This window comes from Misgurnus anguillicaudatus, chromosome 24 (genome assembly GCF_027580225.2).
Source record: "Misgurnus anguillicaudatus chromosome 24, ASM2758022v2, whole genome shotgun sequence".
Classification (NCBI taxonomy): domain Eukaryota; kingdom Metazoa; phylum Chordata; class Actinopteri; order Cypriniformes; family Cobitidae; genus Misgurnus; species Misgurnus anguillicaudatus.
Genome location: NC_073360.2, coordinates 27,979,528 through 27,998,032, shown reverse-complemented (window position 1 = coordinate 27,998,032; position 18,505 = coordinate 27,979,528). Strand labels below are relative to the sequence as shown.

General features: G+C 38.9%; 1 protein-coding gene across 4 annotated transcripts in view; it reads right to left on the bottom strand.

Annotated features, from left to right (window-relative positions):
- Window positions 1–16,112, bottom strand: part of dclk1b (doublecortin-like kinase 1b) — a 37,744-nt gene extending 21,632 nt beyond the window's left edge. Inside the window, exons 1-3 of one of the 4 annotated variants that reach the window (XM_055196961.2) lie at window positions 15,752–16,112; window positions 14,951–15,335; window positions 12,467–12,807 (exon numbers count right to left, since the gene is read on the bottom strand). In XM_055196961.2, the coding sequence (XP_055052936.1) occupies window positions 12,467–12,807; window positions 14,951–15,308 (699 nt within the window). In that variant the 5' untranslated portion in view covers window positions 15,309–15,335; window positions 15,752–16,112. The remainder of the gene's footprint in view (window positions 1–12,466; window positions 12,808–14,950; window positions 15,336–15,751) is intronic. The other 3 variants (XM_055196958.2, XM_055196957.2, XM_055196956.2) reach the window with 3 other exon arrangements.
- Between the last annotated feature and the right edge of the window lie 2,393 nt (window positions 16,113–18,505).

Genomic DNA, 18,505 nt, shown 5'->3' with positions numbered 1-18,505 from the left:
ATAAATAAATAAATGAAATAATGCTGAGGTGCTTAATAAAACAGATAGCCCTTTCGTTGAAATGTTTCTGAAGTGTCACAGCACTTTCTATTTAATCCAGCTTGAATTATGCTAAGCAAGACTGCCATGGATCATCCATATAATATATGTGGAGAGTGAATCACATTGATGTACATCTTTTAAATCAAGAAACATAAACTGTAGTCATTTTTAATACAGTACTGACAACACTGAGGCAACTGGATACCACTTTCTTTACAAATATGACAGTCTGTTGTATTTATTTATTAAGCAACTTGCTCCACCTACTGACCAGAAAGCAAACGTACAACACTGTAACAAAAAGTATAAATCCTGTAAAACATAAATCATGTCAAAACTAATTTCTATTTACTATTAACTTATTCAGTAATAAACACTATAAGCATTTTTCTTTGTGTAAAATAATAGTGTTTACCAAAATCTACTACCCAAAGTATTCAGCAGAATAAATTGAACATATGTATAGACGAAAAAACTATCTCATGATAACTAATTAAAACTAAATAATTTCGCCACGCTATTTTCACCCTATGATGTATTTCTCCTCATCACCACGAGGTGTCACTAGGAGTTTATTTAGTAGGAATCACAATCAGTAGCCTACTACAGCACAGGCTTTCTCCACAAGGGGGCCTCTCGATGACAAAAGAAGCATTAAAACAAGCCCATACCGCTAAAAACTCATAATATTTCTTAATATATATTTCTTAAGAATATAATTCTTTCTACACTCTCAGAAGAGATGATACAAAAGCTGTCCATGTGTCGGTACCCTTTAAAAAGGTCCTAGGAATATGTATACATTTGGAACCAATACATTAGGGTTACTAATATGCACTCTATAAACTGGGATAGTTCACCCAAAAATGAAAATTCTGTCATCATTTTCTCATCCTCATGTTGTTCTAAACCTGTATTAATTTATTTTTTCTGATGAACACAAACAAAGATATTTTGATAAATGATGGTAAGCACACATCTGATTGTAACCATTGACTTCCATAGTAGGAAAACGAATATTATGGAAGTATTGTAATAAATGATGAAGAGAGAATTTTGATAAATAATGGTAAGCACACAGTTGATGGTCCCTCATATATCATAATTTCATTTATCAAAAATATCTTCTTTTGTGTTCATCAGAAAAAAAATCATAAAGATTTAGAGAATGACATGAGGATAAGAAAATCATGACAGATTTTTTTTTTTGGGGGGGGGGGGGAACTATTCCTTTAAGTACAAAGGTCCACTTTTTAAAAGGGTAGGCCTATCGCCCGAGTGACGAGTTTGTACTTTGATTGTAAGATTAAAAGGTTTTGGGGCAAATTACAACATTTTGGTAATAAGCTTTTCAATGGCAATCGCCAACATTTTTAACTCTCAACATGTGCCACTCAGTAAACTCCTATTATATTCTCAACCTCAATTACCTGAAAGTAAAGCCTCATGCAAAACAACAGTCTGCAAATATCAAGCTCATATGTCATCAGATTACAGAGAGCATACAAGTAAATGAAATTTAATCTAATCTTAAAGATTAGAAAATCTTAAAATAGTTGGAAAAACATAGCTTTGATTAAAGACTATGGATGTTCTGGGTTTTAATCAGCCTGTTGGCATGAAATGCATGTATTAAGCTGGACTTATGGAACTTAAACACATACAAGCCAAATGATTTATGTTTTTAAATCATGTGTGCCATCTCAAATTGGAAATAAATCTGCTCCATCTGTAAAGCAAGTTGGATGCAAGTGAATAATATTCAGGGCACTGAATTTCTTCAAAAAAGACCAATGACTTTTAAAGTGACATGACACTATAGCATGTGAAAAAGACTGAAGACCTGGTTCAAAGGGCTATATCATACACCCGGCACAATGCAGTGCAATATGCGACGCAAGTCTCTTGCTAGTTTCAACCCGGCGCAATGATAATTTTCACGTCTACCGCCACGTTGTTTAAATAGCAAATGCATTTGCGCCCATGGGCATTCTGGCATTGTTGGCGCGTTGCTATTTTGAGGCAACTAAAATAGACTACGCCATTGACCAACAAAAACCTGGTCTAAAGTCTTAAGTCAATGGCACAATATTATTTTTGTTATTTAAAGAGCGCATTAGTAATATGCGCCTATAAATGGGACGACAATGTGGGCTTGCTTATCACATACATGAATGCGCAGCAGCACAAAAATGCTTTTAAATATGAAAGATTAAAGGATTGAAATGTAAAAGATTATTATTGAGTCTCTCTGACATAAATGAGGACCGATTATGAGACGTTAGAAGGCGCAAATTACTCATTACAGGAATAGGAACAACCCTTTTCGACCGTGCGCTCGGCGCACAAACCATTTTTCCCGTCGTTAAATTAGCAAAAGTGGCATTGGACACGCCCATTTAGACCGTGCACCGTGCGTTTTAGACAATGTGCTTAGATCGTTTAAATAGGGCCCAGAAACTTTGCTTAAACCTAAATACTGTAAATGTAAAACATCTTTCATGTCCAAATTAGCCTGGTGCCAGATGATCTTAGCCCCGCCCACAACATTTTAAAAGATGGGAAGATCGGTCTGGGGTTTCTCCATTGAGGAGCTACTATGCGAGACCCAAAGCTGGTCGATCAATCAAATTATCAGGGCAGGCTTTATATAGATCAACAGTAACGTAATCAACCACGTCACCAAAGAGCGCGTGTGTTTAATCTGTTTACAACGAAATGGCTGCCGCTGGAGAATTCAGATGTGTGGATTGGATTCTGACAATGAGTCTGTTCTAAAAGATATTGACAGAGCATTGATTTTAAAACAGGAACAGAGAAACCCGATCAAGGCATTTGTTGATCGGAAAGATGTTTTTGCCGTCCTTTCTAAGGGATTCGGCAAAAGTTGGTCGCACTTATGGAGGACCAAGTTAAAGAAGCAACTGAAATGGGTATCACGGCGATGCAACTGGGCGTGCATGACGAGATGGATATAATTAGCGGTCGTTGCAAGCTTCTTTTCGGAAGCCCGGAATCGTGGAGGGACATGCTAGGCTCCGATATTTTTCAAGCAAACGTAATGGGTATCGTCGTGGATGAAGTTCAAATAATGTACAAATGGTAAGAGATAGTCTGACTGTATGACTTAGTAAATACTTAATGTTGTGATATAAATGAAATGTTGTAAACATAGTAGGTGTTGATGTACATTTGCTAACTCAGACTTAGTATAATCACAATGTTAGTGTCATTGTAGCGAAATAACTAGCAGTTCGGTCAGGCTGCAAAAGATGTCATTTCAACATACTGTACGTTACACACTCCCTTGCTCTGATTGGTCGTCTATCCAATTGAGTGCAGAGGCATTTTTCGGTTGAGACACGCCTCATAATCATAGCCCAATGGAGCGGTATCAGACTCAAATTCTGACTATGTCCAAATAGTAGTTCCTCAAATTTCCTAAAGAATTCAGGCCAGAAATATTGATTTCGATCAATGCATCATCCGTGAAGCTCTGTCATAAATAAATCAGGGTGATCCAAAGATGTGACCTTCTGTGGAGTGATGCTAGAAGCGTTAATGAGCATCTCCTGCAGGTTTATGTCCTGTTCGACAGAAAGCTTTTACTTTGGCTTCCTCTCAAACAGACCATAGCTTTGACACAGCTCTTATGCAAAGCCATTACTGACACTTATCTACAGATCAGTAATGCAAAAGATGTTAGAGAGAAAAACATCAAGCCTCAGTTTAGGCTGTCATATCCGAGTAAATCACACCTTGTTTCACTAAATCATGAAAAAGGTCAAATGATCTACAGTAAAAGATACAAAAATCACAAATTCTGAAACATGGCTGTGTGCCGGGTGAAAGCATCAACACTATGCTGCTTTCTCTTTCTCATAATGTTATTTGTCTCCTGAATAAGTCTGGGTGTTATGAATTGATGCACATGAATAATTCACTAGATTTTCAAGAATTCTGTTCTACAATACGCTTGTAGCTAAGGAACGAATCTGTATTTTTGCTTGAACCCCATATCTAATGATCTAAAACATCTAGACAGTGTACAAATATTGACACACATTCATTGGAAACAGATGGTTTTAATGATTCTACTGACACAGCACACTAGATCTAAAAATATGTTTTATTTTGAAAATGCATTTAACTTTTTGTGCGTGCAGCCCCAACATCTCATTACACTAAAATTTTGCTATCACACTTTCAGATCTACCATTTCAGCAGGAAGAATTTTTCTTGTGAGAAACATTTGCATATTTGCTTGAAATGGGTACATTTAACAATGTAGTATAAAACGGAAAAGATTTTTACCTTGTTTTAAAATTTTACATAAACAAGACAATGCTGTCCACGAAGATGATTGAATACACTGTATTATTCTAAAGAGCAATAAATACAAACGATAAAGACAGCAAAAGCGTAGAGCAGTTTTGTTTAAACAGACGATAAGGGCTATTACTACAATTGACCCTCACCATGGACTATAAAGCATCAACTTAAAGGAATAGTCTACTCATTTTCAATATTAAAATATGTTATTACCTTAACTAAGAATTGTTGATACATCCCTCTATCAACTGTGTGCGTGCACGTAAGCACTGGAGCGCGCTGCGACACTTCGATAGCATTTAGCTTAGCCCCATTCATTCAATGGTACCATTTAGAGATAAAGTTATAAGTGACCAAACACATCAACGTTTTTCCTATTTAAGACGAGTAGTTATATGAGCAAGTATGGTGGCACAAAATAAAACGTAGCGCTTTTCTAAGCGGATTTAAAAGAGGAACTAAATTTTATGGCGTAATAGCACTTTTGGGAGTACTTCAACTCGCCTGAAAAGTCCGCTCCCCTTCTCACTCTCATAATGGGAGAGGGAGGGTGTTACTGCGCCGAGTCGAAGTACTCCCAAAAGTGCTATTACACCATAACATGTAGCTCCTCTTTTAAATCCGCTTAGAAAAGCGCTACGTTTTATTTTGTACCACCAAACTTGCTCGTATAACTACTCGTCTTAAATAGAAAAAACGCTGATGTGTTTGGTCACTTCTAACTTTATCTCTAAATGGTCCCATTGAATGAATGGGCTAAGCTAAATGCTATCGAAGCGTCGCAGCGCGCTCCAGCGCTTACGTGCACGCACACAGATGATAGAGGGATGTATCAACAATTCTTAGTTAAGGTAATAACATATTTTAATATTGAAAATGAGTAGACTATTCCATTAAACTTTTGTTAAACACAGAGCTTATTTTTTGTGACAACCAAAAGTCTATGGGAAAAATGAATAGGCTTTCTGGGGACAGAACCAGTGTCCTGCTTACTTCCGGGTTGGCCTACAAAGATGTGACTTTTTTTCCTTTTTTGTGCGAGATGTCGGATTCAATAGCCAGCCGGTAGAAAACAGTGTTGTGGGAGCACACATTAAACATGATTTAAACAGTTAGGTACATATTTACTACACCTGCCATGTATGTATGACCTTCCAGTGGAAGGATGAAATTAAAAAGTGGCCTGATATCATATGAAGATATATTCAGTTATTTCATGTTGTTACTCGTGGGTGACTGGTCTTCAATGTCCAACTATAAAAGACATACCTATCTTTACAATGGGAAAGTCAGTCATGTGTTTGTACATGGAATTCACCAAGAATTCAGGTGATGGTTTAAAATGTCACAACTGTCCCTGTGGTGTGAGGTTTGTTTAAACAGCAATTTTTAATTGACTTGTTTGAGTTTTTATGGTGACACATCAAGCTTCACACGGTCCGACAGTCAGCAGCATCTTTATCATTCAACACATTGTAAGTTATTTGAACAAACCATAATAAACATATTAAACTACTACATGTATTCAGTATTGGTTTTGTTTTATGAAAATAGTATTACATTGCTTCTTACGCACTAGATAGAGACATGACCTTATGAAATTATTTGCTTTTTCATGTAAAACATAACAAAAGTAGGCGCAAACACAATAAGAAGAACTATTATAAACATTAACTAATAAGCAGTTTATGTCATATATATATTCTGTCTGTAATCGCATTTTCGTAATAATATATATACAGTGGCAGAATAAACAAACCAGCATATTTTTTATCAGTATAATATTAGTTGTTTTTAAACAATTACTATATTAATTGTTTACTGTCAGTTTCTATGAAAGGTTTTACTGGATATGGATACAGATGGGTGCATGTCACATACACATTTAGCTCTTGTGCGTGCATTATGGTTAAAACAAATGTTTTGTAGAAATTTACTGTGTTTGTATCAGCTATAATGGCAACCCCATAACTGCACAAACTATGCTGGTCTTCTGGGATTTCATAATAAACATTAAAAAGCCAGTCAAAACGACACACTCGTGTCCCTCGCAATATGACTATCATTAGCATTAGTGGCTCACCGGAAGTCTTACACAAAAAAGCTAAAAGATGGCAGCACCCAGATCATTTACTCAAAAATAAGGTAAATTCCAGACGTTTACTTCCACGTCATCATTATCACAGATTCACAGTTACGTAATTTACACGGATCGACAACAATGCGTCATTCTCAAAAACGCGCACTTTAAAATGCGTTTTCAAAAGTTTGCAATTCCAAGACCCCAATATAGGGCCCTATAAAATCTGTTTTATTTTTTCCCAAATTCCGTTTTATTTTTTCCCAAATTCCGTTTTCTCCGTTTTAATTTTTGCAAATTCCGTTTTATCCGTTTTAATTTTTGGCAATTATATTTTTTACCCTTTACTTTTATTTTAGTCATAAAAAGAGTGTGCCTTTTAATGTTAATGATTAAAATGTAAATGATTTGGGGGGAAAACTGGATAACAGAATTACTTAATGACTATAAAAGATGCATTTACACACGCACATACACACGCGCGCGCACGCGCACACACAACTCAATTCAATGCATTGGTGTTTTAGTGTTGTTGCAGGAGGCTACAACAAGGTGTCAAAGCAGTGGTGCCTTCAGAAGTGCCTTAAACACATCAATCCAGCGGAACGCGATCCATATTTTATACACAATCGCTTGAAATGCATATAACTTTAGAAACATACACAGGATAGTGATCTGACTTAGGAAAGCATGAGCATGCAGCTCTTTGCACGTGCGAGCGAAAGAGAGACAGAGAGCGGCGCCATGATGCAGATGATTATATTTTAAATGCGAGGGATAGTTAGTTTGCCTCAGCTCGCTTGAAATGCATAAAACTGAACAAATGCATGAGGATTTGTGTTCGCACTTCGGACAGATGCATGAGCGCGTGCACATGAGAGAGGTACAGTGAGACAGACATGGATGAGAGAGTGCATGTATCTTTCTGCGCTCACCGTGAACAGAGTGTTGACTAAACTTCCCAACTAACAGTTCTCCGGTCACATAAAAGTCATGTGAGACCTGCTCGGAACTAAGTGCTTAGCGTCGAATTTCTTAATTTTTTCGCTGACGAAAGCTGAGTCGTGGAGAGCCGCTTCGCCATGGTTTCAGTGTTTTGGAGGAGGTCTGAAACGACGGGAGGGGGCGTGTCGCCCAGATTTACTTCCCCCGGTCTGCATTTCCCCCAGACATACGTTCGTCTCCCACACAAAAACATAATTTTATTCAAAATATGTAAAATTCCGCGAAATTCCGCGTTTATACTAGATTCCGTGTTAATTAGCCAATTCCGCGATTCCGTCCGCGATTCCGTGATCGCGGAAATTATAGGGCCCTACCAATACTACGTTGTTGTGTCAAAACGTTTCGGTTGAAAATGTTGTCGTGTAAACAAGCTATACTGTAAGTAGCGTGAATTAAAATCAGGATGAATCTTGTTATCCTTCTGTAGTAAAACTACATTTCTTTTTGCTTTTAATTTGCTTGTTTTGAATAAATACAATTTATTGCAGAATGCAGGTTTAATCTTAAACAAACCCATGCATTATTCATGCACAAATTCATTAAAGCCCCAATAAAACGGCGGGTTTGTGGTTTTAAATCTAGTCTGTGCAAGCTTTTGGATATTAAAAACGAAGATGTGAATGAGATGGTCCTACTCTAGTTTCTAAATGAAAAAATGCCAACACAGCAAGAAAACTGACTGTCAAGGTCATTCATAAAGACTTTAAAAGGGTGTGGCCACCGTAAAACATACAAAACACAAAATAACATTGTGATAAAATGACATAATTTACACGTTACCACAGTACAGCCCAGCATGCCCTATATGATTAACCACTCGAATACACATTTCATTAAGGTCTGCTCTCGATGACACTGAATGTACTGCTATAATTCATTTCACCCCTGTTGAGACTTTATAGCGATGGAGGGGCAACCACAGTTCAAACACAGCCAGAAGACAGCAGTGGAACAATAGATCACCATTGCACAAAGCATGCTGATGTAATTACTTAAACATCCTAGACTAGAGCAAATAAGATTTCCTAATATTCATGCTGTAAAAATGCATTCACCAGCAAAGATAAAGCAGACAGATAAATGCTGGAGCCAAGACAGGATTGATTTCCTCTTCACACCGACCCTCAGTGACACAGCAGCAGCAGAAAGAGCTGACACATGTCACATTAATGCCTTGCAGAGCATTGATCTAGATAAACCCCCGCTGTTAACACTCAGACGCCTCTTATTTGGAAAACCCCACCCTGCACCCACCATACCATCCAAGACCTCCATAACACAGGTTAACACATGGAGCCAAATGTGGTGCTGAATCTGTAAAACGTGGACTGATGATGCAAAAAAAATTACGCTCTATAAAATGCTTGGTTGTTTCAACCCTTACTTTGGAAACATATGGACGAACATAATATATGGATTAACAGGTTAATTTAAACCTTATGCTTGAGTTTGTCCATATTTTACCTAACCATGGGTTGCATTTTTAGTGAGGTGAGGGTGCATTTTCAACATAATTAATAAATTAAAGGAAAACACCACCATTTTTCAATATATTTTTACTATGTTCTTACCTCAACTTGGATGAATTAATACATACATATCTTTTTGAATGCGTGCACTTAATCTAAGTACAGCGCGTCATGAATGTGTTAGCATTTAGACTAGCCCCATTCATTCCTTAGGATCCAAACAGGGATAAATTAAGTAGCCACTTCCATGTATTCGCTATAAAAAGACTGTTACATGAGTAGATACACGAGAAAGTATGGTGGCACAAAATAACTTGGCGCGCAGTAAGATCCTCACTCCTGACTACTCCCCCTCTCGCTCAAACTTCCGTCAATATTACTGCGCCTATGCTCAAAGTGCTCTTCTGCCATACAATAAAGTTCTCAATTTTTATCTTCTTAAAAAATCACCATGTTTTATTTTGTGCTACCATACTTACTTGTATCTTTAAATAGGGAAAACATAGAAGTGTTTGGTGGCTTCTAAATTCATCCCTGTTTGGATCCTAAGGAATGAATGGGGCTAGGCTAAATGCTAACACATTTACAACGCACTGTACTTAGATTAAGGGCACACATTGAAAAAAGATAGGTGTGTATTAATTTGTCTAAGTTGAGGTACGAACATAGTAAAATATTGAAAAACGGTAGTGTTTTCCTTTAACACTCATTTAAAGGTGCACTGTGTAGATTCTTAGGGGCGTTTTGTTGCTTAATGCCGGGTATGGCAACATATTAAAAATAAACCATATAATCTGCACTTGACAATAACAAACGCCTGATTAAAATCAAAGACTCTTAATGTTTCACAGTGACCTTTCATCAGTAAATTGAAGTGTCTATAGAGGACAGTTATGCAAGTCCAGCAGAGGCAGATTATGAGTAATGACTTGCTCCATAAATGCAACTCAGCACATTGCAATGACGTCCGGCCCCATTGCACACCTACTTTACAGTGGAAAGAGTTTACTGTCAGGACAAGCTGCACATTGACATGGATTACAGATCTGATCTTACAAACATGAGTTCAAATCAAGGGTCAGGCTTTGGCTGCTTATACATTTACGGCTTGTAGTCTGGAAACGAAAAAATATGAATCACAAATATTTCATTTGATTTTCTAATCAACGGAGATATTCTTTTTAGCTCTGAGTAGGCTGAAAAAATACAACCGAGTTCACGTGAACAAAGAGAGCAGGGTGCAATATTGCATATTAAAATGGTAGCATGTGCCAGCCGAATGAATTTCATTTAGATAAACAAGATAAAAACGTATTATGATATATACAGTAACAATTGAGGGGGATTTAGAAGGTAAATGTCTGTTTGTAGGCTGTATTATAAAAAATAAAGGAGCCTGTCACAAGAAGCGGATAGAAAAATGATGGATAATAGTAAGCCACAATTTTAATTTAGACCAAACAGTACATAAAAATCCAAGCTACAGATATAACAGCCAGTCAATCTTAAAATGACTCCATCAGACTGAAGCAGGTACAGGTTTCACTCCTCCATCTGGAGCACTTAAACTAAAAGTGCTGAATGGTCTGACTCATCACAAAAGATAAATGTTTGTCAACATATCACCAACATTTACACTCAAATACCTTTAAAAGCCTGCATCGCTAGCTCTAAATGATCTTCTGCCATGAAAAAATAAAGGATGGGATGTACAGTAATGACTAAGGCCAGGATTTCTTCAATTAAGTGAAAATGTATTTGCAAGATTTTGATGCTTTTTTTTTCTTTAAAGGCGGGGTGCGTGATTTCTGAAAAACACTTTGGAAAAGGGAGTCGGGCCGAGTGCCAAAACACACTTGTAGCCAATCAGCAGTAAGGGGCGTGTCTACTAACTGACATCGATGCCTGGGTTGCGTATGTGTGGGGCGGGTCTATCAAAAGAAGGTCCAGATTCTATTGGCACTCTAAAAACAAACGGTGCTATATAGCACCAAAAGTGGTTCTTTGCTCGTAATCATAGAAGAACCGTTTTTAGTGCCATATAGCACCAGTGAAGCACCTGTGTAGAACCAAATAGTGCTATGTAGAACCATATGTGGTGCTATATGGCCCCTATTTGGTTCTACACAGGTGCTTCACTTGTGCTTCACCGGTGCTATATGGCACTAAAAATGGTTCTTCTATGATTACGAGCAAAGAACCACTTTTGGTGCTATATAGCACCGTTTGTTTTTAGAGTGTAGGGGCGTATTTGTTTAGGTGATTTAAAATATCAACATTTCAGAGATCATGCACCCCGCCTTTAAGTAGATATTTGACTGTGTACAAATACTGAATGTATAATTTTGAAATCAAATCTCTTGGTACTGTACATCAACACACACTACAGCAGTATTCTGAGTGGTGCATGTTTTTATAACAGAAAATACACAGCCATGTGTATCGCTGGAAACCTGAGCATCCTTCATCCCAATGCCCAGGCTTACTACAACACCACTACTGCATCCCTCCTGCTGCAGAGGCTGTTCCTAAGCAACCACTCCCAGCAACCACATTGCCATAGAAACCGACAGAGGTTTGATAAAAGATATCAAGCAGAAGGAAAAGGTCTATGCATTATTGGGATGTGAAAGAATTGGTGATGCTTTCAAGCTGGACAGATCTGTTTAAAAAATGTCCCACTGCGATCAATACAATTTTCAGTAATGGTTATAATATCTTGCATTTTTATTAATCTAAATGAATAACACCGTTTAAAAGACCAATGCAGGGTGATATGATGGAGATATATAAATGCTACCAATTTAAAACCTTGAAAACAGATATTGTTTATTATCTATTGACAAGATTATTGGTGGATTGCATATAAACTGTCAAAAAAAGCAGTTTGCAAAGCGGCATAGTTATCAGCAATCGCTAAATCTCAAAATCACCAGTCAGTATTTTACTACGTAAAGGGATAGTTCACCCAAAAATGAAAATTTTGTCATCATTTACTCACTGTCATGTTGTTACAAACCTGTATAAATTTCTTTGTTCTGATGAACACAAAGGAAGATTTTGAGGAATGTTTGTAACCAAACCAATCATGAGCCCCATTGACTTCCATAGTATTATTTTTCATACTATGGAAATCAATGGGGCTTCTAATCGGTTTGCTCAAAATATCTTCCGTTGTGTTCATCAGAACAAAGAAATGTATACAGGTTTGTAACAACATGACAGTGAGTAAATAATAACATAATTTTATTTTTGGGTGAACTATCCCTTTAAACAGAATATATTTTAAAGTGACCAGAAAAGCTTTTTTAAACAGACAGAGAGAAAGGTAGTGAGGACACTGCTTGCATTTGTCCTACAGTCTATAAGGAGAACAGACCTCTTAAAGACCATGATTCATGAGCGACTTCACCTTAAGAGAAACAAGGGCACTCAAGAGACTAGCTTAAGATGATCTTCTTCCAAATGGTATTTTCAACTAAACAAATCTATTGTTATTGCTGCAACCACCTGACTTAAAATTACATGCTGTACCTACCAATTTACCATCCACTGTATATAACCTCTTGACCGCCCCCGAGTCCAGTTTGATAGCATCGGTGATGTCCGTGAGAACCTGCTCAAAGGTATGAGCCGTCTTCTTGTTGAGCAGGATGCGCACGGCCTTCCGAGGCTTCACCCCGCTACGGATTATGGTCACCAGTTTTGGCCGGATGAAATCCTTATTATCCTTCGTTTCCATAGAGCCGCCCTTTGCGCTGGCCAGAGAGGTGGGCCCACGTCCAGATGCAGTGGTCCTTACCGACCAATTGGGGTTGACGTTTTTGGTGTATTCCAGGTTTTTGTAAGGCTCAATTGATCCACACACATAGCTCTCACCTGTAATACATAAAAACAGAAATAAACAGAAGTTAAAGAGCTACCAGACCCAGCAAAGGTTTATTTATTAACCCAACATGTCTGTCCAATATTTACCCAGGAAAACGCCATTGTTTTTCAATATTTCACTATGTTCTTACCTCAACTTATATGAATTAATACATACCTATCTGTTTTTAATGCGTACACTTAATCTTTGTATAGCGCGTTGTGAATGTGTTAGCATTTAGCCTAGCCCCATTCATTCCTTAGGATCCAAACAGGGATAAATTTAGAAGCCACCAAACACTTCCATGTTTCAGAGGATAAAAAATGACAATTATATTGTATTGGTGGAAGAGGACCTACTTTGCCGAACTTCAACCTCAGGCGCAGTAATATTGATGGAAGTTTGAGCGAGAGGTCGAAGTGCTGCAAACTAAGTGCTCTTTTGCCATACAATATAGTTCTCATTTTTTATCTTCTTAAAAAAATTGCCAAGTTTTATTTTGTGCCACCATACTTACCCATGTAACTACTCATGTAACCGTCTTTAAATAGGAAAAACATGGAAGTGTTTGGTGGCTTCTAAATTTATCCTTGTTTGGATCCTAAGGAATGAATGGGGCTAGGCTAAATGCTAACACATTCACAACGCGCTATACAAAGATTAAGTGTACGCATTAAAAACAGATAGGTATGTATTAATTAATCTAAGTTGAGGTAAGAACATAGTAAAATATTGAAAAATGGTGGTGTTTTCCTTTAACATAACTCATCAGAATTAAGAAGGGAAAGTTCACGCAGAAATAAAAATTCTGTAATCATTTACCCACTCTTATGTTTTTACAAATCTGTATGAATTTCTTTCTTCTGATGAACACGAAGGAATATATTTAAAGGGATGTTTGTAACCGAACCATTCGTGAGCTCTATTTACTTCCATAGTAGGAAAAATAATACTATAGATACTATAGAAGTAATGGGGCTCACCAACTGTTTGATTATGAACATTCCTCAAAATATTTTCCTTCGGGTTTATCAGAACAAAGAAATATTTACAGGTTTATACCTACATGAGAGTGAGTAAATGATGACAGAATTTTCATTTTTGGGTGAACTATCCCTTTAACACACATTTGATGGCACCCAATAGGTGCCGTCGACTGTGTGGTTACCATCATTTATCAAAATACCTTATTTTGCATTCCACAGAATAAAACTCAAGAGGGTGAGTAACAATGACAAAATTTCATTTTTGGGTGAACTATCCCTTTAATAAAGCATGTGCACAACTAAACAGCACAAGACGGCTTGAACTGCATTAAAGGGACATTTCACAAGACTTTTTTAAAGATGTAAAATAAATTTTTTGTGTCCCCAAAGTGGGTATGTGTGTTTTAGCTAGAGATAATTTATTATAGCAAGTTAAAATTGCCACTTTGTAGGTGTGAGCAAAAACTTGCAGTTTTTGGGTGTTTCCTTTAAAATGCAAATGAGCTGATCTCTGCACTAAATGGCAGTGCCTTGGCTGGATAGTGCAGATTAAAGGGTGGTATTATCCCCTTCTGACATCACAAGGGGAGCCCGATTTCAATGACCTATTTTTTCACATGCTTGCAGAGAATGGTTTATCAAAACTAAGTTACTGGGGACCCAATTATAGCACTTAAACATGAAAAGTCAGATTTTCATGATATGTCCACTTTAAGGCACTGTTGAAATGCCCAATGTGTCTCATCATTCAAATTCAAACCATTTCATGCACAATTAAAGTGAAGCACAGTTCAAATGTAAAGACCTAAGCTTAAGGTTTGATTTATTGTTCAACACTGAAAGGAAGGGAGTGGTATAGAGATGCAAAAGTTGTAAAATATTAATGAGCATTTTAAAATGATTCTGCCCTCCATTACAATTACAAACTACAGAGATCCCACAAATGATAAAACCAGGGGATATACTGTACATGAGTTATCCTAAAATCATTATCTAGATAAGTGTAATTCATAAAACTATAAATCCTATGTGAAAGCGTTTTCACTGGTTTACACATCCATATGCAGGACAGAGATCACCAACACGAGACACATGCAGACTCAGCATCAGGATTACATGTCAAGTTAAATCAGGACACAAAACTTAATCGTGTCGCCTCCACCCTCACCTTCCACCAGCTGATCCATGCTGGCGATCCTGGACCCATCAATGGAGTAAATGGTCCGGACCCCTTGGGGCAGATTAACATTATCTGACAGGGAGCGGGTGAGGTCTGCAAGTAAAGCATCGAAAGACCTGAATCTGTCGTTCGAGATGGCGTACACGATGCCTTTGAAGTAGCGGTCCCCGTTGCGGTAGAACCGGACCTTCTTTGCTTTTTTCTCGGAGCTGAGAGCCTGCAGGGTCCGGGTTCGGTACAGACTGCAGTGGGCGCTGTGCGTGGGGCTGGGCAGCCCGTTTCCACGTGAACCCGCCCGGCTGTATCTGTGTGCTTTGTCCCGTTCGTCGAAATGCTCCAACTCCATTGCAACACCCGTGGCTGTTGTAGCCTTCTGGAAATGTGAAATAATGTAATGCTTCTTTCACCATTATTACGATATATTTAATTGACATATATTATGATGTTTTATTCAATTCATAGTGCTTTTCACAGTGTTGCATTGTTTGAAAGCAGCCTTACGCAAAATACACATAAACATAAGTACAATAAAGATAGTGAAATCATTAAACATTTAAAATACAATGTACAGTTTTTTCATTAGATGAATGAAATTCATAGATAATTGTTTTTGTGTCTCATACACAAAATAATTGTATATTCACAGGCCTTAAGGAATAGCGAAGATAGGGTACACGCCTAAATCGTGTTTTATAAACCAATATTAATTTAATAATATAAATAAAACGCATTATCATGATGCACCTTGCTTACCCCTCCCTATACCCCCAAAAAAGATATGCATCTTACTTTTGCGCGTTTAAATATCCAACGACCACAGTCGCTATGAAATCCTATGAAATCTAATGGCTTGTCATCTCATCCAGGGGATACTGAATATGTTTTTTAAGAGCAGGAGGAGATCATCATGAGGTCTTTGTGAGCACTGGTCCCAGTCAAGTGCTGTGTGATGCTGCTGGCTGGGGAGGATGGGCTGCAGCCGGTGTCTGTCTGCTCTCTCGCGTTTATTTGCATTGGACCATCCCTCATTGCAACCGTAAGCCTTTGTCGTAGTCCTGTAAGGAAGCTCTCAGTGAATGAAGAGACACCACGTTTGTGTCTTAAAACCTAGTTAGCTGCCTGCTAGTTGTAGAAATGCTGCTTTGTGCATGCGTTCTTCCGGTAACTGTTAAGTACAGTGACTTTAAATTGTAATTTATTGAATAACGCACATTATGGAATTTTTTTCATTAATTTATCTAATGAATAGTAATAGGGATGAATATAATCGCAAGTGCTGTAACTGCACTCTTCACATCATGCAGTGTCACACCCACTATTGTGCACGGTACTGTATGACTTCATCGGTTTCAAATAAAGCTGGCTTCCTTCCATGCAGTGGATCTCAACCTTTTTTGACACCAAGACCCCCTCACTTACAATATATATCGAACAAAATATTAGTTGTTATAAAATATCCAAACACTACTTTACGTTTTAGCTTATTTTAATGCTTATTTTGATTTAGTTTTAAATAAATTTAATGATACGGGCTAATCCTGTCCCTTGAGAAACACTGGTTTGGTGCACCAACATTTTTAAAAGAATATATTAATAATTTTATACTTTTAAAGAGAGCAAACTGCACAAAAATGAAAAAAAAAATCTCTACATAAATCCTTTCACTACAGGTATGCTTCAGGTCTGAATGCATGAACGCTGGTTACGAATGTAACCGTGGTTCTATGAATAGTGGAAGACCGCCAGAGGCATAAACAGAGTGGAAATATCATGCGCTCGCGCATTGGTTACGAGAACTTATTGATTGGTTGTCATCCTATGACCTCATGACCCATATAAAAACCTATCACAACGTCATGAACTTTCTCAATGGTCATTCTCGCCAGACCGAGTGACCAAAGACTCTGGCGGTCTTCCACTATTCATAGAACCACGGTTACATTCGTAACCAGCGTTCTATTTCATAGCTCCAGACCGCCAGAGGCATAAACAGAGTGGAAGACTGATACCACCAAGTCACGAGGAATGTAATAAAGACATTAGACAGAATAAACTCAACATCTTTATTAACAAATATACAAACAAAAAATCACATCACACTGAACCAGTCAGTATGGCAGAAGAGACAGGCGGTAGTGAAACCACATTTAGTCTGTAAAACCTTGAAAAAGTGCACGGCGACGACCAAGTTGCCGCGGAACAAATGTCAGCAATAGAGATCCCCTTCAACGCAGCCCAAGAAGTTGCAACACCGCGCGTCGAATGACATCTCACAGAATTTGGAGCAGACCTGCCCATCGCACTGTAAGCACCACTAATGGCCTCTGTGACCCAGTGTGCCAATCTTTGTCTCGACAGGGCCGCCCCCTTCCGACACGCACCAAAACGAACACACAACTGATCCGTTGTGCGCCACGGAGCGGTCACTTCAACATAGCGCCGCAAAGAACGTACCGGGCATAGCATCCGTCGAGAAGCGTCCGTAGGTTGAAACGCTGATAGAGACAATGGTTGGTTGATGAACTGAGGAGTCAACACTTTAGGCAGGAAGACAGGATTAGGCCAAAGTGTGACTAGGTTAAAGTCAGGGCCCCATCTCAAACAATGAGCACTCACAGAAAGGGCATGTAGTTCACTGACCCTTTTTGCAGAAGTTATGGCCAACAAGAAAGCGGTCTTAACCGAAAGCCACTTAAGCTCGGCATGCTCCAAAGGTTCAAACGGCGGTAAGCATAGGCCATCCAAAACGATATTTAAATCCCAAGGGGCAAAGTCTAGCCGCGCACGGGGATGTAGACGCCGTGCGCCTTTGAGAAAAGCCACCACTAAAGCGTGCGCGCCCAAGGAAACACCATCCACTGGAGTCCGATAAGCTGAAAGTGCAGCAACATAAACTCTCAGCGTAGCTGGGGAACGCCCATCGTCTAAGAGCGTTTGTAGGAACTCAAGAATGGCAGAGATAGAACAGCCATAGGGGTCCAGCGCTCTTTCTGTACACCAAGTGACAAACAGCTTCCATCTGTTGTCGTACATCGTCCTAGTGGATAACGCACGAGCATTCAGGACAGTGTGTTTGACCCTGTCTGAACAGGCCAAGACTTCCCGACTCCTCCCAGCGGCCAAACCCAGAGTTTCAGCCTCTCCGGGCAGGGGTGCCACAAGGAGCCCTCCATCTGGGACAGCAAGTCCCTCCTCAGGGGCAGCGGTCTGGTCGGTCCCGTCGTGAGAGCCAGAAGCAGATGAAACCATGGCATGCTCGGCCATTTGGGAGCAATCAGAAGTACCTTGTGTCTTTTCTCCCGGACCCGACTGAGTACCGCCCAGATCAAAGCTGTCGGCGGAAAAGCATACAGCACTGAGTCCGGCCATTCGTGAGCCAGGGCGTCTCTGCCCAGCGATCCGTGCTCCGTCCGTTCCGAGAACCACAGAGGACAATGAGTCGTGTCTCTGGAGGCGAACAGATCCACTGTCGCCTTGCCGTATGTATTCCAAATCCTTTGCACAACCTCTTTGTGCAGTTGCCAGTCCGTCGGCCTCGGTCCC